This window comes from Meriones unguiculatus, chromosome 2, assembly GCF_030254825.1.
Source record: "Meriones unguiculatus strain TT.TT164.6M chromosome 2, Bangor_MerUng_6.1, whole genome shotgun sequence".
Classification (NCBI taxonomy): Eukaryota; Metazoa; Chordata; class Mammalia; order Rodentia; family Muridae; genus Meriones; species Meriones unguiculatus.
The window spans coordinates 14,483,126-14,510,914 of NC_083350.1; the positions used below are offsets into that span (position 1 = coordinate 14,483,126).

The window sequence follows — 27,789 nt, forward strand, 5'->3', positions numbered from 1 at the left end:
ATCCCTAGCAGTCAGGCAGGCAGATGCAGCATCTATCTAACCCTAGCAGCAGAAGCTCCCTCCTCCAGGAGGAGGGGCCCAGGTGCTCCCTCTGATATTGGGAAGAAACTGCACTGAAATGACTGAGCTTCCTATCAGGAGTCACAGCAGTGGTTTCTGCAGACTGACTTAACTTCCTTTTGGCTCTTCAGGAACTGAATTACATGTGAAACCTCCTGCATAACCTGAGACCATGTGAGTCTATGAATGTCTGTGACTGCTCTATTCAGACTTGGTGTGATCTGTCCTTTTGTATGCCATTGTTCTGGTGAACGAACACCTCTACCTCTGGGACTAACCTACACTCAAGAATGTTAGCATGGCATAACAAGGTGCCCGGAACCTTCATGTGCATCTCACTCTCAAGTCTGCCTTAAATGGAACAGTCTGCATGATTCTAGACTGCGGGGGTGGGGCTGAGGCTGAGAGCTGGTGGAGAGAACTCCAGAGTCCCTGTCCCCAGCCATCACACCGTGTTAATGCTGGCAGGACCTGGCAGCACAGAGCCCCAGAGCGGCACATCTGGTAAACAGTCCTGGAGCGAGACAGGAAGATGAAAACTCTTGGAGAACAGTCAAAACATGTTTCAAAACACTAGAAAGCTTTCCAGCCCAAGTGTTTCCTCAAGTACCAACCTAGACTGACCAGGCCTGGCAGTTCATTACAGACACGTGATAAGACTGCCCCAGCCTTGCAGAGGTTTTGTATTGGAAATCAAAATACGCTTTGGAGGCTGAACATCTTAAACCTTACCTGAGGAGAACGGAATCAAAGTACGTAAGGAATGGAGAGGGTCAGCAAGGTGAAGGTGCTGAGTGTGGGAAATGGAAAACGGACGCAGAATTCCATTCCAAATTAGGCATGGAACACAGAATTAACTCCCAGAGCGCAGGCTGAGGAATCAGCTCTTCCTCTATGGCAGCTCTCCCTTTTTTACATACTCTTTGTTCTTTATTCTCATCCTCCTTACATGATCTTCCTTGGGCTTTTCTCCCTTCACTTTCTTTTGTCTTCTCAGTTGACCCTGTATTTCTTTCCTGTCTGCTCCAGCAGGTCAGGAGGTATAACCCAATGGCAAGTACACAATGGCCTCTGTCACAAATGGCAGAGAGTAGATGCTGCTGCCATTGACATTAATGAATGAATGAATGAATGAATGAATGAATGAATGAATACAATCAAACACGATCACTTCAAGAGGCTTGCAAGGTGATAGGACAGATCCAGCACACACAAAGAAATATGGACTATAGTATGATAGTAATTTTTTAGGTTCAGCTTGGCTAAGCGGTGGCGACCTGTTTAAACACTAGATGTTACTGTGATGGTATTTGCAGGTATGCTGGACACTTTTACTTCCCCCCACTAGAGTATCTATATCATACTATCACCATGAGTCCATGAAACCTTTACTACTAAAATCAGCCAACCAGAAGCCACATGGTTTTCCTTTCCTAATAAAGCATTTTCACGCAGACATCATGGGCCGTTCAAAGTTTCTGTATGTTTCTTCATGCGCAAAGGTCAACAGTAATTCAGATATTTCCATTTTCTATTTAAGGCTGTCATGAAGTTTCTCCTTCTCTTCTAAAACACTTGGCAGTAAAGACATTGCCTTAAATCATCTTTTCTCTCCAACTAACAGAGCAGAGGCACAAGTCACCTCTGACCTACAGAAAATGACTGTTAGAAAAGACAGGCAGTCATGTCACACTGCCCTCTATTTTGGTGTATGATACACAGTAAACAGCAGGTGTTGACTTTCACTGATATGTGAGATACTCAACTCTTCATACTTCTGCCATCACTACGTTTAATCTACACTTGCCCCAAACTGGGTGCAACTTGACTTTTTAATTTCTCTGTAGCAAATGAGTAATAAACACAAAGTCTAAATGAATCATTTCCACCATCCCACAGAGTCAAGACTGTCCGACTGCACACGCCTAAAAGAACAGAGAGGAGTCCTGCAGTGAGCTTTCAAGTGCACTTGCACACCAAGAACGAGAACTCCTTTACAAGTCAAAGCGCCTGTAAGCAGAGCCTAGCTCAGATCCAAACAGACAGAGCACTGCAGCCACTGCAAGCGAAAGGAAAGACTCAGAAGGGAAGGGACAAGTGTCTGTGCTGTGAAAGACCTCCTACTCTCCCAGGAACAGAACCTCCTCAAGAAAACATTTATAAGAAAACAAATGCAAGCCATTACAGGATTGGTTACTTGGTAGTACTTTAAATATAAAATTTCACTTTTATCAATTAATAGATGCATATCCCATTCAAGCATGCAATTATCAGGGGCATATAACATGCAGCATGCAATAAATGGACAGCAGAGGTTAATAACCTGGAAGCATAGGATCTGAGAATGTGAGAGCAAGTTAAAGACAAGAGTTCCTCTCCATTGTCACTGAGGGCCGAGAAGCAATGCTGAGGTGTAGAGCAGTGAGAGCGGGGGACATACAATTTGTCCAACACATAAACATATCTCCGCAAGTGGCGGCAGGTATAACTGAAAGACAAAGGCAAAAGGAGAGAAACAGAAGACAGGCGTTTTTCTTTGAAAAAAAAAAACAAACAAAAAAACAAAAACAAAAAACAATAAACAACAGATCATCTTTTATATCCTCAAAGCTTTCTGTGTACCTTCACTAGATGGTTTAGGTGTGGGTGGGTGCATGGGGCTATCGTTAAAAGAGCATAAACAAGAAAACAAACAACTAGAGTAAAAATGGGCAAAGGTCTGAACAAACACCTCACCAAAGACACATACGGATGGCAAATGAGCACACAGATGGTACTCTACAATGTAGAGCATTACAAAGGTTCAAGTTAAACAAGGCAACACCACTACAGACTCACGGAGTAACCAATGCCCAACTGATATCACCACATGCTGGTGAGACAGAGACAACAGGAAATCTTACTCTGTTGAAAAAACTCCTAAACAGCACAGCCAATACAGAAGACAACTGGGCAGTTTCTCACAACACCGTCCATCATGTTCCTTGAAATTTGCCCAAAGGCACTGGAAACTTATGCACAAACAAAATTGTGCACACACGTTTACAGCACCTTTGTTTATGCTTGTAAAAGCTTGGAGGCATGTAAGGCATCTTTCCACAGGCAACAACATGAACTGGGGTATATCCTCACAATTGAGTATTTGCTGCTAGACAGAAATGGGCTACTATGAAAAGTCACAGGTGAACCCAAGCGCATATTACTAAGAAAACGCTAATTCATAAGTATACACAAAACTACAGGATCTACTTAAAGATCACAATTGCAAGGGGTTGTGGGGAAGGCAATGTTGAAAAGGCAAAGCAGCAAGAAAGTTTTGGGCAATGAAAGTATTTTTTTCTCATACAATAATCATGAATACTGTCCATTTACATTCGCCCAAATCCAAACAGCCTCAACCCTAATGTAAATACACAGGTGTGTGTCAGCAGATGTTCTCACGCTGTATCAAATGTTCTGCTCCGGAACAGCATGTGGACAGCAGAGAGGAGTGAAGAGGACAGGAGGTATATGGAAATCTTCTACATTTTTTTTTTGTTCAATTTTACTGTGAACCTAAAATTGCTCTTTAAAAAGAAAAAGTAAAAAGAAAAGACTCAAAATACAATGGTGTCATATGAGCCACATAACATCTGCCTTAGCAGAGTAAGGTGACAGAAGATATTTCCTCTTCACAGCGACACAAATGTAATTCCAAGAGTGACAATAGTACATCAAAGACAAAGAGAATAATGGAGTAGGAATCAGGAATCTCACATCCCTAGATCTAGTGTGGCCATGGGCAGTTTAAAACAGTGGGTATTTGATCCTTATAATCCTTGGTTCCATAAATATACACCCCTTCCACACCCAAAACCAGTAAGCAAAAAAATAAAAGAAATGAAACCCTTTAAAGTTCTATAGTCTTTTGAAGCTATATTACATAAAGCAAAATAAGAGGAATAATAAAAACTATTATTATCGTCAGAACAGTTTCACTGGTGGCACGTTGTAGGCCACTAAAACCTAAGTTCAGGGGCTAGAGAGATGGCTCAGTGGTTAAGAGGGTCCTTGTTCAATTCCTAGCACCCATGTGGCAGCTTCCAACTAACTGTCTGTTCCTCTAGTTCCAAGGGATCTGACACTTTCTTCTAGACTCTGCAGGTACTACATGCACATGCTACACAAACATACATGCAGGCAAAACAACTGATATGACAAGGCAAACAAAATAATGAACACATCAAGTAACACACCTAGATTAAGTCTCTGAGAACCATTTGCAAGAACTACACCTACAGTTATATGAAGTTACCAAGTGGGGAACAGGTTCTTTAAAGTATGTTGAACCCCAAATAAAACTAATAAATTGGAAGTCTGAAAACAACTAGTTTAAATAAACAATCCACTCATCCAAATACTGTGTACCAAGTAGTAGGTACCAGCTTCTACATGTGGAACTGGCTCTGTACCAGCTTCTACATGTGAACTGTGCTCTGTACCAGCTTCTACATGGGGAGCTGTGCTCTGCGTCAGCTTCTACATGTGAACGGTTCTGGCTATGAAGAGAGGGTGGGGACAATATACAGATTCCTGTTGCTGTACTGCCAGAGCTAGAGAGATGGCTCAGCAGTTAAGAGCACTGACTGCTCTTCCAGAGGAAGACCCTGGCTCAACTCCCAGCACCCACATGGCAGCTCACAACTGTCTGTTACTCCTGTTGCAGGGAATCCAACACCTTTGCACAGACATTCATGAAGCCAAAATACTAATGTGCATAAAAAAGAAAGAAAGAAAGCCAGTCCAGAAGTTACCTGTAGTAGTATGGGATCCTATGAAGGACTCCAAGACTCAAGCATTAAAGAATAAAAACCCAAGAAAATATAAAAATGTGGGTTTAAAAATTATTTCCATCATTTTAATTAAGTGATGACAGCTAACATTATCACCAAGATTGGGACAAGCAAACATCATGTGTCTCCTGCGAGACCATAGCACAGTCAAAATCTAATCCTGAAGAATCATACAAATTCAAATGGACAGGCCCTCTCTTTGCTTTAAAGGTTCAGTGTCCTTTAACATTTGAGGGCCATAAAAGACAAACGTGAGGGGCTGTTTCTGATTAAGGACACAAAGAGACACATGATTCTAACACATGATTCTGGCATTGGATCCTACTCTGTGGGGCAAAGAGAATTTTTTTAATTTATATTTATTTATTCATGTGTGTAAGTATTTTGCCTGCATGTATGTATGTACAACACATGTGTGCCTGGGGCTCCTGAAGGTCAGAGAGGGTATTAGTTCCCCTGGAACTGGATACAGATGGGTGGGAACTACCAGTAGGTACTAAGAATCAAACCCAGGTCTTCTGCAAGAAGAGCAAGTATTTTCAATGACTGAGCCATCTCTCCAGCTCCTTTCCAAATTTATTCTTAATTTTTAGATTTTTTTTAAGAAACAATAGGCAAATGAAAGAAATTAAATACTAGCACACACCTATAAGCCTATATATATATATATATATAATTAGTATTAATTTTTTTTTCTTCCTTTCTTTTTCTTTCCTTTCCTTCCTTTTGTGTTTATTATTTTGTTTTGTTTTGTTTGTTTTTTGGGACAGTCTGTCTACATATAGCCTTGGCTGTCCTGGAACTAACTATGTAGACCAGGCTGCCACCAAACTCACAGAGATCCACTTGCCTCTGCCTACCAAGTATTGGGATTAAAGGTGAGGGCTATCATGTCTGGAAGTGTTAAATTTCTTATTTTGAGCATGTTGTTATTTTTAAGAAATAAATAGCCAAATCTTTAGTTGTAAAGACATACCATGTTCGTAAATAACATCCAGACACAACAGGACTGATGCACAAGAGCTGCACAAATTCAACCCAGACAAAATTGCAGCATGGAAAACAGGAAATGGGTATAAAGTCCCACCCCTCACCAAGAAGCTATTTTTTCCAATGGAGTGTCACTGAGTATATCAACTGTACTCCAGGGCAGGCCTCATGCCCAGGAGCAGCTGGCCAATACAAAATGGATTCCATGTTTTTTGGATGGGCTTTTTGTTTCAAAACAAGAGAAAAACACAATGATGAAAAAGTAGTGGTTAAATTTTAATATGTGTAGAATCCAGGTAAAATGTGAATGAAAATTATTTGTACAATTTTTGCAATGTTTTATAAGTACAATTTCAAGGTAAAACATTTTTAGAATAAAATGAACATGTTTATTTTATTTTAGAATAAAATAAAATGTTGTCTGTTGAGACAACAGAAATGAATGTTGTTTAGAAAGAAAGAAAGAAAGAAAGAAAGAAAGAAAGAAAGAAAGAAAGAAAGAAAGAAAGAAAGAAAGAAATCAGAACTAGTATCTCTCATAAACCAACTGCAGTGTGTTCCAGATTAAGGGGTTTACATTAAGAGCCATGACATGTCATTCTGACTTCTATGTAAGTATTGGAAACCTGAAAAACTATAGTGTGGGAAGTAAGCAAATGTGGTCTGGAATCAGCCCATAAAACACAGGCACGGTTGCTTAATATTACACTTTCATAAAAAAGAAATCTCCTAGTGCTCGCTTACACGAAAATGTCCCAGATTACGCAACGTACAGTGCTGACATGTTACTTGATATCACTACCCTTCCAAAATGTTCTGTCCTAGAACAACATTCCAATATGCAAAGCATGCCAAAAGACACACACACAAAGTAAGTCTCCCAGCAATGTATTTTACTGTACACTGACAATAAAATTGTAACGTATTTTCATAGCTACTTTTTATGAAGTTGTTTTCTTACTTATTCACAGGTTTAAAGAACTTTCAAAGAAAAATGACATTGCCAAAGCAGGTTAAACTTAGAATACTCAGAATATTATGTTTCCCTTTCCTTTCAGTTTCCTTGCTTTCCTCTTATTCCCCTGTTGCTCCATCCTGTGTTCCCTCTCTCCTGTCCTTTAAGAAGGCTTAACAAATAGAACACATACAAAATATTCTGGCAAAGACATTATGAGAAAAGGAAACTGCATGCTAATATCCTTGATGAACATATGTAAAACTCTTCAATAAAATACTAACAATGGAATTTAACAGTATGCTACAGCGATAATCACGGTAAAAATCTCTGGAATGTACGGATAGCTTGATATATACAAATCAATAAACACGCTAAAATACGTCAACAAACTGAAGGACAAATGCATATAGTTGCATGACTACATGTAGAAAAAGTATAATGAATATTCTTTGAAGATTAAAAAGCAAACAAACAACCCTCAGCAAAGTAGGTATAGGGGAATAAAATGTACCTCAACACAATAAAGAGAGCACACTGCTAACAATATACTCAGAGGAAAACCGGAAGTCTAGCAAAAGCAAGGTCATTTAATTTCAGCATTTCTAGTCAACAGAGTATTAGAAGTCCTTGCCAAAGCAATTAGGCAACACACCCACACAAAAATAATAGATACATTATAGCTTCTAAATATAACATCTACCTATGCTGTGGTTTCTCTCCATATAGTGAAATCCTATCATTGTTTACTATCATGTCCACTAAAGGAAAACAGTCCCGGGTAGACTGTTTCTAGACGTAAAACACACATGTGCTCGAGACAACCTACCAAGGTAAAAAGAAGGGAAGAAGCTATCAAAGACTGGGCTCCTGCCAAACTGCCACAAGAAACAACACAAACAGCCTTCCAGAAGTCAAGATAAAATATGAAAACATGAATAATTACTCAGCACATAACTGAAATATACATACTACACATACAAATCTAAGAAGCCATAATAAGATGAAACAAATATGAAAAATCCCAAATAAAGATATATGGGTTTCTCTTAGAGGGAAAAAATAAATATGTTTCTGAAAAATATTGAATATGAAAAGAAAAACTTAAGCACCGATCCTAGCTATCCGACTAACCAGTGCTGTTGGGGAAATTTTCGTCTTTATAGAATTCTGCCTTAGAAATTAAGTCATTGTTCAGAAGGTGGGAGTAGCTGTGACCACCTGGAAAATGGGGAGAAAACACGGGATGAAGGTGTGTGCTAGCTAGTTCTATGACATCTTGACACAAGCTATAGTCAACTGAGAGAAGCGAACCTCAATTGGGAAAATGTCTCCATAAGATCTGGCTATAGGCATTCCTGTAGGGCACTTTCTTAATTAGAGATTGATTGGGGAGGGCCCAGCCCACTGTGGGTGGTGCCATCTCTGAGCTGGTGGTCCTGGGTTCTGTAAGAAAGTAGGCTGGGCAAGCTATGAGGAACAAGTATAAAAAGAACTTTTATTCACCTGCTTTCAGTTATTGTTTTGGAGGATTATTGCCTGTCTGCTAACCTAGGCCTAGTCCTGGAAGCTTCTAACCTCTATAAAATCTAACCTAGGCCTAGAATGTTTTCAGCCTCTGAGACTTAATACTTATTAAGCTCACCCTTTCTTGTTCTCATCAAGCTCTGAGCTGACTGGTTCAACTCAGCTTTTCTAGCTCAAACTCCTCTCCCAGCTAATTTATTCAATCTGGCTTTTCTCTCTGCCTCTGAAATGCTGTGCTTGGCCTTAAACTAACTCCAGCCATCTGCTCTAATCTTCTGGCTCCTTCTCATTCTCTGGCTCATCTATCTTCATCTATGTCTAGCTTGTTCTCTCTTCAACCTGTCTCTGTATCTCTGTCCTGATACAACTGCCTCCTCTCCCTCCCTCTCTCTCTCTCTGCATTGTCCATTAAGTATCTTCCCTTTCCCCTCTCTTGTGAGAGTTGGGTACATCCTATTTTTATCAAATCTTTCACTGATTCATCACTTTTTCTGCCACTCAGTTAGACAACACTTTCAAGCATGGGTGCTTCCTTCTACAAACTAACTTTACCTTCATTGTTTGGGATGAAAGGCCTGTACCACCATGCCTGGGCCTAAACTTTTCTTTACCTGAAACTTGCTGGCCTTGAACTCAGATCTGCTTGCCTCTGTCTCCTGGATTAGAGGTGTGCTTGTATTCCAGCTGGATCACACAGACCTAGAAGATCTTTGAATGTGATCCCTTGCCAGGGAAGCCATGCTCTGAATTAAAATTCCTCTATAAACAAGCCGGTAAGTAGCACCGTTCCATGGTCTCTGCATAAGCTCCTGCCTCCAGGTCCCTGCCCTGTTTGAGTTCCTGCCCTGATTTCCTTTAGTGATGGACTAAGATGGGTTTTACTTGGGCTAAACTTGTTTTTGGTTATGGCGTTTCCACACAGCAGTAGCAACCATAACTAGGATGGGGCAGAGGGGGGTGGTGCTCTGTTTTTCTTTTCTTTTGGCTTTAAATTTTTTTTTAATTTATTACAATTTGTTCTGCTTTTCTTATGTTCCCCTGAAGAGCGTATGCTGAAAACCAAAGTACCACAAAAAGTGTTTAGAAATTGTGTCTTTGGAAAGTTAACTGGAATTAGATAAAGTCATCAGAGGACAGCTAATAAACAAGACTAATGTCTTTGTAAGAGTCTTGAGAATGTAAGACTTCTTTGCATGTAAGGGCATAGGGGGAAAAAGAAACACCATATAAAAACCACAAAATGGTTCCTCACTAGACAATAAATCCAATCTCCCCTTGATCCTGGACTTCCCGGAATTCAAAAGTATGAGAAACAAATTCTGTTGTTTATAAGATACCCACTCAATAGCATTTTGTTATAGCAACTCAAACTAAGGCAGGGTGATGAGAAAACTAACATTTACTATCACCATAAGATGACTTCAAATTATTTTTTTAGTGATGGCTCAGCCATCCAGAGCACACAGATACTCTTCCAGAGGACAGGGGTTTGATTCCCTGTATTTACATGGTGGCTCGTACCATTGGTAATTCCAATTCTAGGGGATCTGACACCTCTTCTGGCCTCCATAGGCACCAGACCAGGCATGCACATAGTATGCAGATATACATGCAGCCAAAACACTCATAAAAAGTAAAATAAAAAGTCTATTTTAAAATTTATTTATTTATTGCAGTACTGGGAATCAAAACCTGTCAAAAGCACTACCATTAAATTATACCCCAGCACAATCACTTTAAATTTAGAGGGAGGAAGATAAAGCACTATGGAATTCTGAATGATCAAAGGCCATAAAGAAGATGAGGAAATAAAAACAGAATGGTTTAAACAAACAATCAAACAAAGTCTGAAAAGATGGCTTAGGAGTTAGGGGTGTGGTCTGCTCCTACAAAGGCCCCAAGTTCAGTGCCCAGCACCCACACTGGGTGGTTCATGACAGCTTGTAACTCCAGCTTCAGAGACACCTCTGTCCTTGGCAAGCAGCTATACCATCAGAACATACTTACACCAAAACCCATAATTACAAATTACAAAATGAAATCCTTAAATAAAACCTTCCCATCTGTCTTAAAAAAGTTAAGCACAGCTTCTCCAAGGACAGGACTAAGTTCTAGCTCTGTGGGACGTTACAGTTTAGATATGGGTACCGTATGTCTTCCTAAGGTCTCATGTGCTGAAGGCTTGTTCCCAGTGTGGGGGTGTGGAGTTTTAAGTGGCAGGGCCTTGGAGGAGGTATGTAGTTCATTTTGGGTGCTACTGTTTCAAGAGATTATGAATGTTTTCACAAGAGTTAAGACTGAGCGGGATCCTGGAAAGTGAACTATCTCACTTCTTGTTTGGAAAAGCAACGCTCTCGCTCACATTCACCCAGGGTGCTGTTAAGTACTCTCCAGAGGCCGACCCAGTGAGTCTGTCTGAGGCCTTTACCCTCTGAAACTGTTAAATAAGCCAATTTTCTCATGAAGATTGGGGGCAGGGAGGGAGGGAGGGATGGGCTGTTCTGAGCACAGTTTAAGACAATAAGGAGAACCACCACATGGAAGTCCCTATGACTTGTTGCTAATAACGAAAGCAGCATTCATTAGCATATGGCTTGAATGTGAGATACTGAGATATGCTTAACCCCAGTGATTTGCTCACTTATGTGAATTAAGTCTTCATAAGAGATTTCTGCAAACCTAAAAATTTATAAAATAGTCCAAACACACAGTTTTATACTACTTAATGCACTTTAAAATTCTCACATCCAAGCAAATAACAATCAGAAAATCTGGAACTTATGTCAACAAATTACACATACTGGTAGAAGAGCACACTGAATCATATAACCAAGTCCTTGGCAGCACAGGCCATTTTTCCTGTTGCTGAGCTACTGCTAGCATGAGCCATTCTGAGACTGTCAGGATGAAGGACTGGTCCTAGAACAGGGGAATGCACTGCTGGCCAATCTGGACCAGCTCAAGGATGTTGAGGTGGCCTTATACCCACTGCCATCCCTAGCAAGTAAGAGACCCTCAGCATAAAGAGCATCCCCCAAACTGTTAATAGCATTAAAAACCTCTGGGCAAACATTTTTTCTCAATTGCTAAAGAAATTCAACCCAAGACACCCCTAAATTTATAGCATCACATTAACTAAAACTTGACTATTATTGATATTTAATAAAATTTTGGGCTAATTAAAAAGTTTCCATTAAGTACTTTTATCCTATTTTAAGCCACTTCTTTGAGAAGCAAACACATCAATAAAAAATATCTTAAACCATCATTTGTAGAAACTTAACAAATAGAAAACACAGGAAAATTTAGACAGAAATGATGGCATATTTGTCAAGTTACTAGCTTACTGGTGTGAAGAACTTACTACATCAGACACACACGTGGGAGCAGAACCAGAACTAGCCATGGTATGCCTTAAATCTGCTCCTAAGAACATGGGAATTTCATGTTGTATTTTAAGATCTGATCAGTTTCACTTACAAAAACCACACACACACACAGAGGGAGAGAGAGAGAAGACTTGTACACATTGATTTTTCTCATGCTACCAAAGCAGATCAGACATTGGAAAATAAATTAAAAAAATTATTGTCAATAAGTGTCATTTGCCAGGTGCCTAAAAATATTGAGTAAGCCGGGGAAACTGAGACAGTGTTCCTTAGCTACACCACTGCCCCTTGTTTTAAAGATACTCAGATACTCTTACAGGTGTGGATAAAGACATCAATTTATTGCCAGCATTTCTTTCTGGCACGTATTAAAAAAAATCTTTTGACTTTGAACAAAGAAACTATTTTTAAAAAATGTCACAACTCTCCACTACAGACATTTGCTCTGTAAGTGCCAATATGGTCTTGCAGCATGTGGTGCTGGCTGCGTTCCCAGCAGTGCAGTTTGCTGTACGTCTTGAGCTGCACTTCAATGTGTTAATAGCATGTTACTGTCAACTCTTCTTGCGGTCTTATACTCAAGTCTAAAGCTGCACCAAAGCAGACATTCACTGCAAATTCCCTTCTAACATTTGAGTTAAAATGAAAGGGGCACTATAGGAAAAAAAAAAGGACTAAACTGACTTAAGCATATTTCTTGATTAATTTGTTTACAATTTGTCTTTTAAAAAATGTTTCAATGTCACTTTGATCAGAGGAAGTGTGAACTGCCAGAGGACACATTAGATGGTTTCCACAGACTCCAAACTAGATCTGGTAGGGGTAGAGTGGAAGAAGGGAAATAAGACAACACACATGCTCATTACAGAAGGAGTCAGCGAACACACAACTCTGCCTGATATCTAAAAGCATCTACCTTTACGAGTCATCTGAAGAAATCCAGGTATGTCACTGAGGAACATTATCATTGACTGTGAGCTCGATTCAGAAGTGTTCTGTAGGCCACATATTATCTATCTACACTGAGTAATCTGGGGGTAGGAACATTATGAAGGCAGTGGGAAGATTGGGTTGGTAAAGAAAGTGGTATAAAATAGCTACTCAGCACACTTTATGACCATCAAAAAGCTTGCTTACTTTTAAAGTGAATGTATTTTACACACTCCCACTTGACAAAAGGATTTATAGCTACTGTGAAATCCCTCCAAGAACTTAGATTTTGATTCTTTACCATGCATGCCACAAGTATTAGATAATCTGGAGGCATGAAATAAAGCCAATTCTGCTGAGACTCATAAGTATTTATGTCACATTCTTTCCAAAAGGCTGGAAAAATATAACTAAGATAAAATGCTATCTAATTATGTCAAAAATCTACTGGGGTCATTAAAAATCAGAATAAGTACTCCTAAAGAGAGATCACACTAACAACTCATCAATGGAGAACCATCTTAGAGTCATCTTTAAACTGTGGTCATGGATGCACACCAAAGTATGTATGGATATACATCCCTGACCCTGTTTCCTATATAGGTGCAGTGACACACACTTGCCCACACTTGTGAATGAGCAAGCAAGGATTATGCGCACTGCTAGTTACAAAAAAACAAGGGCATCGTAGAAACAAAGCTCAGTGTGTGTGTGTGTGTGTGTAGAAGAAAAAAAGCCTGACCCGGGTCTCCTCAGACCATTACCTTGGTATGCTTAATGGATGTGAGAACCCAACTGCCACAGTAACTGAGTGACGTTAAATAGTCTTTCTAGGAAAACAGAAGCTTTTGAGATTCTTGAATTCCTAAGGTTAGCTTCAAATCCTATGCTTCTGGAAACGGGAGCTGAAGCTCCTGCCCTGGGTTTCGGCCCCTGCCGCCATCCTTCAGTGACACCCTGATGAGCTCAGGCACACCTTGGTGCTTTTCCTCCGAGTACTGCATTGCTCACTGCTTTCTGCCACACTCAAACACAAGCTCTTTGAGGGCAGAGTCTAAACTTTTGTTTTTGTTTCCCTAGTACCGTGTTGTTCATTGATTCATATGGGAAAGACTTGTGAAATCAACACTCTACACTCAGTCATCTAGGAGTTAGCTTGCTTATGGGGTTCCACATACCACAGTCACCCTTATACTATTCTGACAACCACAGTTCGGGCTGGGATATGAGCTGGAGTCATAACCATAAACATAAACCACCTCCTTCTTCCTCAGTACCGAGCAAAGGTCTACAATTCAGTGACAACAGGAACTCACAATAATTTCTCTCTGAGGTCTTAACTGTCTTTTGTTTTGTTTTTTACATTAAAAAAAAAAAAAGAAAAAATACATGATATCTCCACTTTGCAGAATGCAAAGTGCTTAATGCAAAGGGTTTAATAATTTTAGCTATCCCAGGCATGCAAATAGAAGAAGCCTTCCATTTTTCTCCTACAGAGTACAGAACTGGAATGGCCTAGTTAGTATCATGGTTGGCCAACATGAAATACCTGCTAGCTATCACTAGTCTCACTCTATCAGTTATTGTGGACTTTCCGGTATGAGATTAGCAGTATTTCTCACAAATTTAAACCGGAGGTGCACTGTAATAGTCAACAGACCCTTTAAATATGGAAGTTGTAGGTACAGGCCTAGAAAATGGGCAAGATGGTGCAAGGAGATCATGAAGGGAGGGGAGATTAAGTCTAGTCAGGGGCACAAGGCCAGGTATTTGCTGGGGGCCTGCCACAGAGGAGAAGCCAGTTCAAGGAAGCTCTGTGTCAGATAGAAGAAACTGAACTTGTTATCTCATACTGGGAAGAAATTATCAGCTTCCGGACTCTTCCTTCTCATCCTCATATTCTTATGGTCCATGAGAAAAATCAATCAATAGTTACCAAGTAGTTATGATCTAGGTGAAGAATCAAAATATAAACATCTCAAATTCAAATGACAAGATAATTCTATATATTTACTATGTGACAAAAAGATGATACAAACTATATGAAGAGTGACAGGGGAATACTGTAAGCCATGAAAAGTTAAGTATCCGGAGAAAAATGAAAGGGTATCGTAGTTTTAATTGTCTGAAAGATACTAAGAGAAGACAGAAGCATGTCACACACTGGTAGAAATATATTTGCAAGATGCATAGGAAAATGACTTGAGTGGGAAATCTATGGAGAAGGTCTACAACTCTAACTGAGAAGGCCCAGAGAAGATGCTGTAAGAGGATGAGACCTGGAGCTGACCTTTAGCAGAGAGCACACCTCTGGGGATGCTCAACAGCACTGGTCACTGCTAAAACCAAAGTCACAAGCTAGCACCACATACCTGTAAAATGGCATTTACAGAAAGGCGAGACTGACTGCTGGCAAGTGTGTGGAGTCACTGCAACACTACAGACCTTAACAGGAATCAAAATGGTATAGCCACTTTGCAAAAGAATTTGGCAGTTTCATATAAAGTTAGATACAGCAATTGCTACTCAACTGGCAAACACCACTCCTAGTATTTACTCAAGAGAAATGGAAACTTTCGGTTCCCACAGAAATCTCCATATAAATATTTATGGCAACTTCATACACAGTTGCTCACACATGGAAACAATCCAAATGTCCTTCAATGGGTGAATGGATAAACAGTACAGCCATATAACACAATACTGCTCAGTAATAAAAAGAAATGATAACACATAAGAACAGGGATACCACTCCATAGTCCTCATATCACACTATACACGTTCATTTATAGTAAACTGGCAAAAAGAAGCCACACAGAAAAGGGTATGGGTTGGCAGAAAGGTCTAATACAAAGCAGCACAGGGGCACATGTAGAGACAGAATCTGTCCTTTGATTGTAGTGGCAAATGCTAGTTCATTACACACTGAAGAGGAAAATGCTTTCTTATAAATAAAATAAATCTTAACCATCCTTAAGAATTATAAACAGAAATGGAGATGGCTTGTGTTTAAGAGCATATATTGCTCTTCCAGACAACTGAGTTGGATTCCCAGTACCACCTCAGCTGGCTCACAACAAACTGGTAACTCTAGCTCCAGCGGCCTTTGGGGTACCTGCACTCACATATGTGCACCTGATTAAAAACAAGTAAACACTAAAAAGGAATTAGAAACAAGTCATCTGTGGTAGAGCTATCCTCTGCTGGTTGAGTACATTGCTCTACCTGGGGAGAAAGAAACTCAGAACACAGGGTGCAAGCTCAGTTTCTTATGTCTTGTGCAAGCACAGGCCATTTGCCACTAAACAGAAAAACCCTTACCACCAAGCCACTTTAATTCCTGTACGTGGCCCACATCTCCTACTCCACTTCAGCCTCAAACTATTCTTACTAGTCTCAAAACAGCTATGCTCTATCAGACAACTAGAAATAAACCTCAGTGCTCACTGTAACCACAGAAATTTCCCCGTTTCCGACCAAATATGCTGAAAATATGCTGAAAAAAGAATGAAGGAAAGCCTGCCACACCCTGGTAATATTTCGATGGCTCATTCACAGCATCTGTGCATGCTAACAGGATGCTTATTAAAGAAGAATTATTTCCCATGGTCTTAATGGAAGACAGAGGAAACAGTCAATGAGGCACTAAATATTTAATTCACTCACTGTACTTGGTTTGGTAGTCTGAAATAAATGCCTTATAATTAATAAAGAAAAATTTCTCCAGAAGAATCCATATTCTACCCCCAATAGATAAATTTCTACAGAGTAGATACAAGACTAAATAACAAAAGCAGGCAGAAAAGTCCAATAATATACACAGAAATAACAGAGCAAAGTTTGTATCTCACAGATGTATTTTAAAATGCAGAGTTTATTCAAATGAACACTACCTTTAAAAAACACAGACTTCGCAAATACACTAAAGAATGCTATTTTTCTAAGAATGTTATCGACAGAGAAACTCAGTGAATCCTAAGATTGACCTTAGTGAGACATATCTCAAGAAGTGTGTTCTGTTTTCCTCTTAGCTATTCACTCGCCTGTCCATTTGTCTGAGAATACACACACATACACGAAGAACACTTTTTTTGAATACAACTGGAGTGAAATAGCAATATGTACAAGAGAAGAATGGCATAACAGAATTGCTTGGGCAGAGTAGGAAGACTGTCCCAGAGCCCTAAATGTCCATGTTGTCACCAACATGGAAGATGAGAGATTTACAGAAGAGGGCACAAACCCAAGCTTTAAAATGACAGTTTCCGAATAAGGCCACCAGATAATATTGCACTAGGCCAGCTCTGTGACCCTCAGACCAGCAGAGGTGCCCAGCAGGAATGCCTGCTTACTTTTACCCACTTCTCCCATGACGTAAGTCCTCCTAGTTCTTTCATAGGATTGGTGGAATAGGAGTCATGGTGTGTGTGTGTGGTTATAGTTAAAAGACTTTCCTATGCTGTTCAGCATGGAAGCTACTGATACAAGATTGGCAACAGCTTGTTCACTTTTCGAAACAAAGTAGGGTGGAATGGACACATTCATACCTGGTTCCTCAGAGCCAGCAGCAATCTAGAATCAACTCTGATGAAAAATACGCAGCCACTGAAATGCTTATCTGTAGCACGCTTCTGAACTAGCACACCTGGAACTGAAAATTCATCAGGGGAATCTTAGTCGAAGTCCAACTATAAACTAAGCATTAAGTGGGTTTGAAGTGCATCACAGCAGCATGTGAGCCAACATGGAAGCGTCTGCGGCCGTTTCTACCCCTGCTGCAAGACAAAGGGACGGTGGCTAAAGACAAACATTCATGCCAAGAAATTTAAAACAAGTAACTCCTTTACGATAACAATCAGCTCTACTTATGATCGCCAATTCTTTGATGTCAGCTTCAGGATGGGTTTTGGTTACTGTACCTTCTGAAATCAGCTGGAAGTCTTAAGACCTCACCTCCCTGAACTTCCCTCAGCTGGAACTCCTCCCTCACCCTGCTGGCCCACAGCTGTGTGCTGCTCTTCACCATCAGGCTTGCTCCAGCAAGCCATACAAACATTCTCCCAGATTAAAGTGAACGTCTAATTCCTAAACTGTACTTCACATTTTTCTTTCAAAAGATAAAATCTTAAGACATTATAGGAATTAAAGATCCAAATGGTGCAAAATGCATAGACTGGTTACAGCCTGGGGGCTTAGCTCAGACTCAACACAGTCTCCAAGAACATGCCATTCACAGCACAGTTGGATGAAGAAAACATCCTCTGAAGCTTTATGAAGAGCTTATCTCACTCAAAATGTCACATGGGGAGTAACATTTTGATTCATTCAAAAAACAATTACAAAGATTTTCTCTGTAAAAGCACCATGCCATGTGTAAAAGAATAGAAAAGCAGATCAAGACTGGCTGCTCCTTTAGGGATAAACTTGATGCTCATCTATACTGCCTATTTACTGATTTTACTTCTTGTGACCCTAAGGGTTACCTGAAGTTATGACCCTAGTTATTCCTGAAGACACTGAACCCTGGTCTCCAGTGAGACAAACGCATTTGGTGGGATAGGTCTGTTGTCCCCGATTATACACTTCTCTTTCTTCTAATAGACTTCTCAGCTGGGAAATGCTGGATAAAGACCATTTCTCAGCTGCAGAGATGGTCAAATGCTTACTAGAGCACTTCAAAGCTGAAAATATTGTCCTCAGCTCACCCCAGAGCCTCAGCTCATCTTTTATTCTTTGTTTCTCCCTCTATCCAGTCTTGATCTGAAAGCCTAAGATGGAAGCTGAGGCCTCAGGTGATGGCAGTCACTAAAAAGAGTTAGAGTCTGAGGAAACTGTTATAAGCAGATTGTTCTCCATCCAAAGAGGATTCTATCCTAATTAAAAAAAAAAGAGAGAATATGTTGCAAATGAAATACAAATGCAATTAACAGGGATTGGAGTGTAGTTTTAACAGCAGAGTGCTTGCCTGGCCTGCATGACACCTACGATTCCATCCTCAACACTTCAAAAGAAGGAGATGGAAATAAAGGATATAATTCAGCAGTAAGTAAGTGCAGCGTAGAGCAGTAAGTGCAGCAGTAAGTGCAGTGTGCAGCAGTAAGTGCAGCAGTAAGTGCAGTGTGCAGCAGTAAGTGCAGCAGTAAGTGCAGTGTGCAGCAGTAAGTGCAGTGTGCAGCAGTAAGTGCAGCAGTAAGTGCAGTGTGCAGCAGTAAGTGCAGTGTGCAGCAGTAAGTGCAGCAGTAAGGGCAGTGTGCAGCAGTAAGTGCAGTGTGGAGCAGTAAGTGCAGTGTGCAGCAGTAAGTGCAGCAGTAAGTGCAGTGTGCAGCAGTAAGTGCAGCAGTAAGTGCAGTGTGGAGCAGTAAGTGCAGCAGTAAGTGCAGTGTGCAGCAGTAAGTGCAGTGTGCAGCAGTAAGTGCAGCAGTAAGTGCAGTGTGGAGCAGTAAGTGCAGCAGTAAGTGCAGTGTGCAGCAGTAAGTGCAGTGTGCAGCAGTAAGTGCAGTGTGCTGCAGTAAGTGCAGCAGTAAGTGCAGTGTGCAGCAGTAAGTGCAGTGTGCTGCAGTAAGTGCAGTGTGCTGCAGTAAGTGCAGTGTGCAGCAGTAAGTGCAGTGTGCAGCAGTAAGTGCAGTGTGGAGCAGTAAGTGCAGCAGTAAGTGCAGTGTGCTGCAGTAAGTGCAGTGTGCAGCAGTAAGTACAGTGTGCAGCAGTAAGTGCAGTGTGCTGCAGTAAGTGCAGTGTGCAGCAGTAAGTGCAGTGTGCAGCAGTAAGTGCAGTGTGCAGCAGTAAGTGCAGTGTGCAGCAGTAAGTGCAGCAGTAAGTGCAGCAGTAAGTGCAGTGTGGAGCAGTAAGTGCAGTGTGCAGCAGTAAGTGCAGTGTGCAGCAGTAAGTGCAGTGTGGAGCAGTAAGTGCAGTGTGGAGCAGTAAGTGCAGTGTGGAGCAGTAAGTGCAGTGTGGAGCAGTAAGTGCAGTGTGGAGCAGTAAGTGCAGTGTGGAGCAGTAAGTGCAGTGTGCAGCAGTAAGTGCAGTGTGGAGCAGTAAGTGCAGCAGTAAGTGCAGTGTGCAGCAGTAAGTGCAGTGTGGAGCAGTAAGTGCAGCAGTAAGTGCAGTGTGCAGCAGTAAGTGCAGTGTGGAGCAGTAAGTGCAGCAGTAAGTGCAGTGTGCAGCAGTAAGTGCAGCAGTAAGTGCAGTGTGGAGCAGTAAGTGCAGCAGTAAGTGCAGCAGTAAGTGCAGTGTGGAGCAGTAAGTGCAGTGTGGAGCAGTAAGTGCTGTGTGACCCAGAAAGTGGAGTGTGGAGCAGTAAATGGAGCAGGGAGCAGTAGCTAGAGTCTTTGCATTAGCCTCTTATAATGAAGGAAATCTGCAAGTAAAAACTGTTTAAACAAATTCAGTCTTCAACACAAGATACTTGACTTCTATATATACCAGGAATATAAAGCTTATTTAAAATACTATTTAGAGGGCTGGAGGTGTTGTTTAGTTAGTAGAATGCTTGCTAGAATGCATGAAGCTTTGGGTTGTACACAATTGTAATCTCAGCACTCAGTAGTTAGAGGCAGAAATAAAATAGTTCAATTACCGTCAGCTACATAGTCAGGTTGAAGCCAGACTGAGATACATTTTTACAAGAATTTATCTCAAAAAATGCTCAGCAGGTGAAGATGCTTGCTGCCAAGCCTGAGTCTCACATGGTACAAGGAGAAAACTGACTCCTGCAATTGTCCTTAGCATATGTGTTGTGGCATGTGGGGTTCACACACAAAAATAAAGGTGTTTTAAAAACCCATACATGCTTTTGTAATTTAATCACATTTCCCCCTATGTTTTATTGACATTTCAGGTGTCGCTCTGAACAATCCAATGTAAAACCATGTGGTGATGTGGCTCAGTAGAAAAGCTCTTGTCCAGCATGGGAGAACTCTAGAACTGAAAAAAGGTAGAAAGAGGGAGGAAGGCACAAGGTCAGAGACAGAGAATGAGTAAGACTTCAAAAGCTATTAGAGAGAACTTGCAGGGCTTGCTTCCCTGCGAGGGTGGTCTGGGAAGTACAGTGAACATATGTGACAAAGCATGCAAACAGCCATTTTCAGTCACGCTAGTGGTATTTCAGAAGTGCTTCAGTTTCATCAGTTCTGTTCCACCCTAAGTAAACCAGTATGTGGAAAGAAGAAACGCCGCATACATGACAATTCAGAAAGAAAGAGAGGCTGGGGAAATTCCAAATGCGAGTTAGCAAGTATTAACAAATGAAAACACAGCCGCTTAGAACTCAACAATGGACGTAGATAGGAGAACATGCAGTGACTACCCCCAAAGGCACCCCACTGTCCTGGGCATGAGGACTCCTCACTCAAGGGAGTAGATGAATACAAGATGCACAATAACAAGTAACGACAGGCTGGACCAAGAGGATATCCTCTCTGTGAATGCGCTTTAGCCAGCCAAACTGAAGAACTACTGCTCACTCACCCCGGACTTGCTCTTCTCTCAGACAGACTGTGTCCCTTTCCCCTGCTGCTTCCTAAAGCATATCCAGGCCTCCAAGCCGACAGCAGAGCACTCACCTCCTTACAGGAAGGAACTGTCTTGTAGCCTCTTTCTGCAATTTTCTCTTAATAAAATCTTCACTCAACACTCTTTGAGACCATCACACTTGTAACGTTGGAGCGTGAATGATACGTATATACTGTGGAAATTGCCTACAAAACTCTTCATAATACAGGCTGGCTTTTATTTTAAAACCATGATTGAACGAGCAGAAAATTATGTAGTGTAATATGTATCATGATATAAGCTTAAGAAGTGCTTGTGGGACGTGGAGTCTAGTTCAGTGGTAAGGTACTTGCTAGCAAAGAGAGGGGCTGGACATTGGATTTAATCCCCAGCACAAGAAAAAAGGGAGAGGAAACTGCAAGGATTGCCTGGAAGTTGACATTACAGATGGCTTCAAGCTTGTCTATATTTTCTGCAATATGCATATATGGTTTTGACTTCTATAAACTGTTATTTTGAGGAAAACATTTAGTCTAAAATTATTATTTATATGACTTGCATATTTGTGGGTATGTGAATACAAACAGAGAGCAAACTGATGATGAATGGCTCCTGGAGTTTACGTAGTAAGAGAGGAGAGAGATCCAGTGGGAAGTTTGGAATTCTACCCATCCCATAACCACTTGTAATAGCTTCTCATATATCCTTCCAGAGTTTCTGCATGTAAACAAATGAATCTCCTTTCTCTCCCGATACCAAACACACACACACAGACACACATAGACACTCACGGAGTTCTACATCCTGGACTTTTCTGCGTGGAGACCTGAGGCTGACACAGTGCGTCTTTTTGACTACTCTCCTGGTTTACTGAGACAGGGTCTCCCAACCAAACCTGGAGTTCATTGTTTTAACTAGCCCAGTTGGCCATTTTGCTCTGCAGAATCCCTGCTTCTACCTTCTAAGCGCTGGAATTACAGTGAGCGCCGCATCGACTAGGCATTTGCGTGGATGCTAAGGGTCTGAACTCCGGTCCTCATGCTTGCTGGGCCCGTACCTCACCCACTGAGACATCTCCCTAGCCAGCCAGCCTCGCTTTTTTACACAATATACTCTAGTTTTCCCTCAGTCCTCACTCCTTTTCTTTTCAGCAGCACTCTGCTTTAGTGCACCACCCTGAGTCACATGTGTCTATACTGAGATAGCTGAAAAGTATGAAACAAAAACTCCCAGGGATAAACACATATACTGTCAAAAGGCAGTGGAACTAGAATTTGAATACTCTACCACCACTGGAGTCTGAAAGGGCCAGCAACAGGTCTGTCTAACATGACAGGAAAATGGCACAGTAGTCAAGTCTCCAAATTGCAGGAATTTCTATGTAGAGTGAAATTGTGCCTTTAAAAATCAGAACTTACCAGCACATCAGCACACTGTTTCTCGGCAAGCCAGTCCATGAGCAGCTTCTGGGTTCTTGCAGGCAGCTATTGATCTGGCTTAAATTTAGTTAACCAGGTATGCCCTTTTTTACTTCTGAGACAGTAATTGAGTGTGATTAGTTCTCTGAGGCCTAACCCGGGGCCGGGGACACCCCGGCATCAAATGAAATGCTCTCTGGAAAAAGTGCAATCCCAGCTGTTTTCCTTGGCAGCCACAGTGCAACAGCACCACCAAGGGGAGATTCACGACAGCACCTCATCCAATTTCCTCCCCCAGGGATACTGGCCACCGCAAACTGGGAATTAACCTGAGACAGTGAGAAGCTGTGCTTCAAAGCATTCTCCCCGCTCCACTGGCCAAGCTGAGGGGTGCCCTGCCAGAGCGAGCACCTAGCCAGCACCGCCCTGGGCTCCCTCAGATACCCGGTTACTGCCTTGGCCATAAACAAAGGCGCGTTGGTGTTCAGTGAGCACTTCCTTCTCAAGGGAACTGACACAAGCAAAAGTTTACGTTAAATAGAGACCAAGGGAGGAAAAATGCAAAGACTACAGCTTAAATTCGATTTAGCTTGGATATTTGAAAAGTTTGAACAGAAACGTAGATTTCTATCTTAAGCCCAGGAATTAAGAATAGTCATTCATTATCCCAGACACACTGGGAAATAATTTACAAAACCAAATTTATTAAGGAAGCCACAAACGAGCTATTCCTCCCTGCATTTGGCCACCTCATAGTCCTATGACCTACCTTTGACAAAATGTGGTAGAAACAATAGTCTCAGATAGTTGGTCTAGGTTGCAAGAAACCATGCAGTTTATGTTATTCCTCGGATACCCCTGCTTACGAATCTGCCTGCACCATGAGAAGTCATACCTCATGGCAAGGTCACCCAGTGGACTGAGATGCTCCAGACATCACCTCAGCAGGCTCTTGGCTGGCAGCTGGCATCGAATGCCAGCCCACTGTACTTCCCACTCCACTACCCTCTGCTTGAAAACCCACAAGCAACCTCAAGTGTACACCACCCAGCTGGGCAATCAGTCCACAACCCTGAGAGAGAGTATTACAAACTCTCGTTTTAGGTCACTGTATCATCAGGTGGTACACAGTAATAAGCAGCCCAAACATTTTTGGCCATACCAAAGGCAAGATGAGCAGTAAACTTAAAAAGGTCTGCCATCTATGACTTGTTAAGAGCCTATGAGTTCCCCAGAGAACAAAAATGATTTATATATAGCTCCTTTCTATTCCAACTCTCTGATAACTATCTTCTCAATAAATATTTATTAAATGGAAGAATGAATAATGCAAACACAGCTAAGTATTGATTTTATTGATGGGAGGAAGTAAGGGTATAACTAATTCAGCAATAACACATATTTAAAGGTGTCCCCGGCGGGCCGGTACTGCACACACTCCATGCACTCTGCCTATGCCACCTTCTGAAAGGGCACTGGAGCAGAAGGGTCTCACTCCACTGCAGAACCCTTTAGGCTCCTACAAGATTTCTGAGGATGCCAAAGTATGTTTTTTATAGATGACTTTCACAGATAGATATTAAAATTGAGAGTAATCTAAAGTATACCTTAGTTCATTTAAATATAATGGAAACTTTGTATGTTGACATATATTTAATGAAAAATTAAGTCTTAGTCATTTGAAAAATATTGCTTCACTGAGTTTACGGAACAGAGGTCCTAAATGTTGACATATTTAATCATATGGTATGTTCTAAACCCCACATTTATTACCGCCATCACTGGTATTACAAGGTATTAAAGTTACCAGGAAGCAAACTCAACTCTAATTTCTGCTGAAAGCTCTAACTTTGCTATTTGCAACCAACAACCACAGTTGTCTTTTTGAAGTGATACACTCATTTAATTCGTTTAAAAGAAAATGCCAAGTCTAAGCAACCATAGACTGTTACTTGTTTTTTCATGTCAAAATTACATCCCATCCACAAGTGGCTAATTGTCACATGTGTGCTTTCTCTGAAGGCAGTCAATACAGAGCAGGGGACAGATGTGTGTTGTGGAAACTCCTATCACACAAAGCATGAAAACCACAAGCACTCAAGTCAACTATCACTACAGTCCCTATTTCATACCGTCTTGTCAAGGATATTTTAAGTGGAAATGGCTTTGCTTTCTTGCTACAAGTATGTGCAAAGGGAAGGCACAGCGGGTGCTAGTAGAGTATGGACAGGCTTTTGCTAAGGCCTTAGGGAAGGCACAGTGGCTGCCAGTAACAGCGCAGCTGGGCTTATGCTAAGGTTTGTAACAGTTTTGCCAATGAGGGCTACAGTGAAAATGGCAAAGGAGGTCTCAGTCTAGGCCCTTCAGGGCTTGTAGACTACACCTGAAGCAAGACTGTGTACATATAAAGACTGTGGGTACCCCACAGATGCAGGTTCAAATCCCAGCATTGTTATCTTCCTTAGACAAGTCACTTCTGAGATTTAAATGTTTCTTCACTGTAAAGTGGAAACAACAGACATATAACTAAGTAACTCAATAGCATCCTTGATATTTACTCTAAATTATTCTTCACAGTAACAGTAACAGGTAGGGTAACATCACTTGCTTGGGTGGCTCCTACTGCCATAGAGCAGCATACCAAGAGCTGGAAGGCTGCAGTATATGGCAGAGTGGATCCTTCCAGCCAGTCAGGTGATTTTAAATACGTCCAATTAGAGTAACATGCTCTATCATTCGCCACAGGTCAAGAGTCACCACGGGCTAGACACAGTAGGTATCCTTCAACAAGGCCGGTTTCCTACTTCCACTAATGCTTAGTGACACTGTCCAGCAGATGCTATCTGAGGCATGTTACATGTGCTAAATCATTTTCTCTTTATGGCAGCCCTGGCAGGATTTCGCTGTTTTGTAAGTGATGAAACTGAGAAACGCAGGATGAACGTTAAATGCTCAGAATGTTCCTAAGAGTCGGAAAGGAGACATATAGGCCTCCTTTAGAGTTACTATTCTCCAGCCATCCTCTTACATCTTCTAAGGAAGCAGTCTCTCCTTCCTTGCTTGCTCTATATCTCTGGGGCCTTTTGATTCTGTGTGTGCACACACTGGACAAATAATCACTTTAATTCTTTTACCCAGGTGGTGGTGGTGGTACACACCTTTAATCCCAGCACTTGGGAGTCAGAGGCAGGCAGATCTCTGTGAGTTCCAGGCCAGCCTAGCCTAGAGAGTGAGTTCTAGAACAGCCTAGGGTACACAGAAAACCCATCTTGACAAATTAAAAGAAAAAAAAAAGAATTTAATTTGTTTTATGTCAAATAACATATTAATGGGTTAATGGGGAGGGAACAAATGAGAAAAAAGGGGGAGGAACAAAGGAGTGAGGGAAAAAAGGAGAAAGATAATGAATGAGAATGAGCATGAACAAGGCCTAGTTCTTTCATTTGTTGTGGTGTTAAACTGGTCCATGAGCTGAACAAACTGATTTCTGCATCTGCTTCTGCACTAATGTTCATTTGGATTAACCACAGTTAACTCTAAGTTTCCATACTGCCATATGCCAAGTGTGAAAAGTTGTCAGAGATGATTTTTAAAGGTCTTTCCAAATCTATACTTTTACAATGCAATGAGATTTTTACCAAATATATATTTTGTCCTAAGTACCCTGGCTCTATCAGGGGCACTCAGATTAGGCTTCCAAGATTGAGCACCAACAGTGAGCCAGAGATTCAGTAGGACCCATGTGGGAGTCAAGAGCCTGATGTGGCCACTCATGGTTTCTAAGATATATAAATCAAATGGATAAGCAGGTGAGAGAGAAGACCCAGAGCAGTCATCAACCAAATTATCATTCTCACTAATAAATGGCAGCCAGAGGATCATCATTTCCTTGTGTGGGTCTTGACCCAGAGCACCATGACAAGTTGCCCACAAAACAGTGACAGGCTTTTCCACTAGCAAGAGAAATGCACAGCTAAGCAAAGGTTTCTGGGAAACATACCTTAAAAGCAGAGATGTGAGCAGCCTCCTTACCATGCGTGTTCGTAGAAGAAATCAACTTGGGATACAGAGCCTTTCCCTGCAGCAGTGGGCAGTTCGCTGTCACACAAAGCAAGGATGCTCCCTCAAAAGTCAAGTTGGGCAGTTTTGCTTGAAGCCTACTTTAAATGATGATGGAGAAATCTAGCTGAGCACAAGCAAGTGGGCATGCACACGACATTTCTCCTCTCTGCTGACTGTGGAGGTCATGTAGCCAGCGATTTTAAATACCTATTACCTGGACTTCCCCTTGACAAATTCAACCTAGAACCGTGGCTAAATATACCCCTCACTCCTAAGTTGCTTCTTGTCAGGATATCTTGTTACTGCAACAAAAGTGGAAAGCAGGACTGTCATTTTCCACGGAGTTCTCACACTAAGGCTTCCTTTCCTGGAATACAAAAGACTGCACATGCAGTTGTTACCTGCCTTCTCTCGTGCTGCTCTGGGAGTACAAGGACACTCACCCCCTACTACTTTTGTGAATAATCGTTTATAATAAATATAAACAGAGACCCTCAAACTGCTTTGTCCTGGACCCAGGAGTCTTAAGTCCTAGAAGAAGCCATAAAACTATACAGCAGGTCAGAATTTTCATTTAAAAGTAGGGTAAAAATAAAATCCTAGGTCCTTAGAGTAGGAGATAGGACTGGGGGCTTGATAATTCATGACTAAGAGGATGAAGCACAGACCATGTCTTCCCATATTTGCTCACCTCTACAGTGTGATGTCACACTTTAGAAAGCTCTAAGCAAGTTATTTTAATTGTTCACTTCCATGTGGCAATGTTGTCCACAAAGGTCTCTACTTACAAGAAATCAAATTCAGATAAACATATGGTGAGCTGCCTTAAAGCAAACATTCTGGTTGTGCCAGCAGTCTAAACTGGAGCTTAAATCAATTATGAAGTTTTTGCATGTCCCATCAAGTCTGCCAAGACACTGCTGTATGATATAGCAGCTCTCTACACACACAGTTCAATTAAAAGCTTAGACATTTCCAACTGGGAACTGTAAATGCTCCTAATGTAACTTCTTAAGAAAAGACCAAACTGAAAGGCAAACCGTGCCAAATTTCCCTAAAACCTTTGCTGCCTTTAAAGTAGCACTGCCACAGGAAGTACAGGAAGCCAGGTTTCTAAGACAAACATTTCTCCTTCCTTC

The 27,789-nt window shown here is 41.3% G+C and overlaps 1 protein-coding gene across 4 annotated transcripts in view; it reads right to left on the reverse strand.

Moving 5' to 3' along the window:
* Dym (dymeclin) overlaps window positions 1-27,789 on the reverse strand; it is a 272,516-nt gene that overhangs the window by 134,442 nt on the left and 110,285 nt on the right. For 2 of the 4 annotated variants that reach the window (XM_060377038.1, XM_060377037.1), the window contains one exon: window positions 2,384-2,548. The exons of the other annotated variants lie outside the window; for them this stretch is intronic. In XM_060377038.1, the coding sequence (XP_060233021.1) occupies window positions 2,384-2,548 (165 nt within the window). The remainder of the gene's footprint in view (window positions 1-2,383; window positions 2,549-27,789) is intronic. 4 annotated transcript variants of the gene reach the window in all.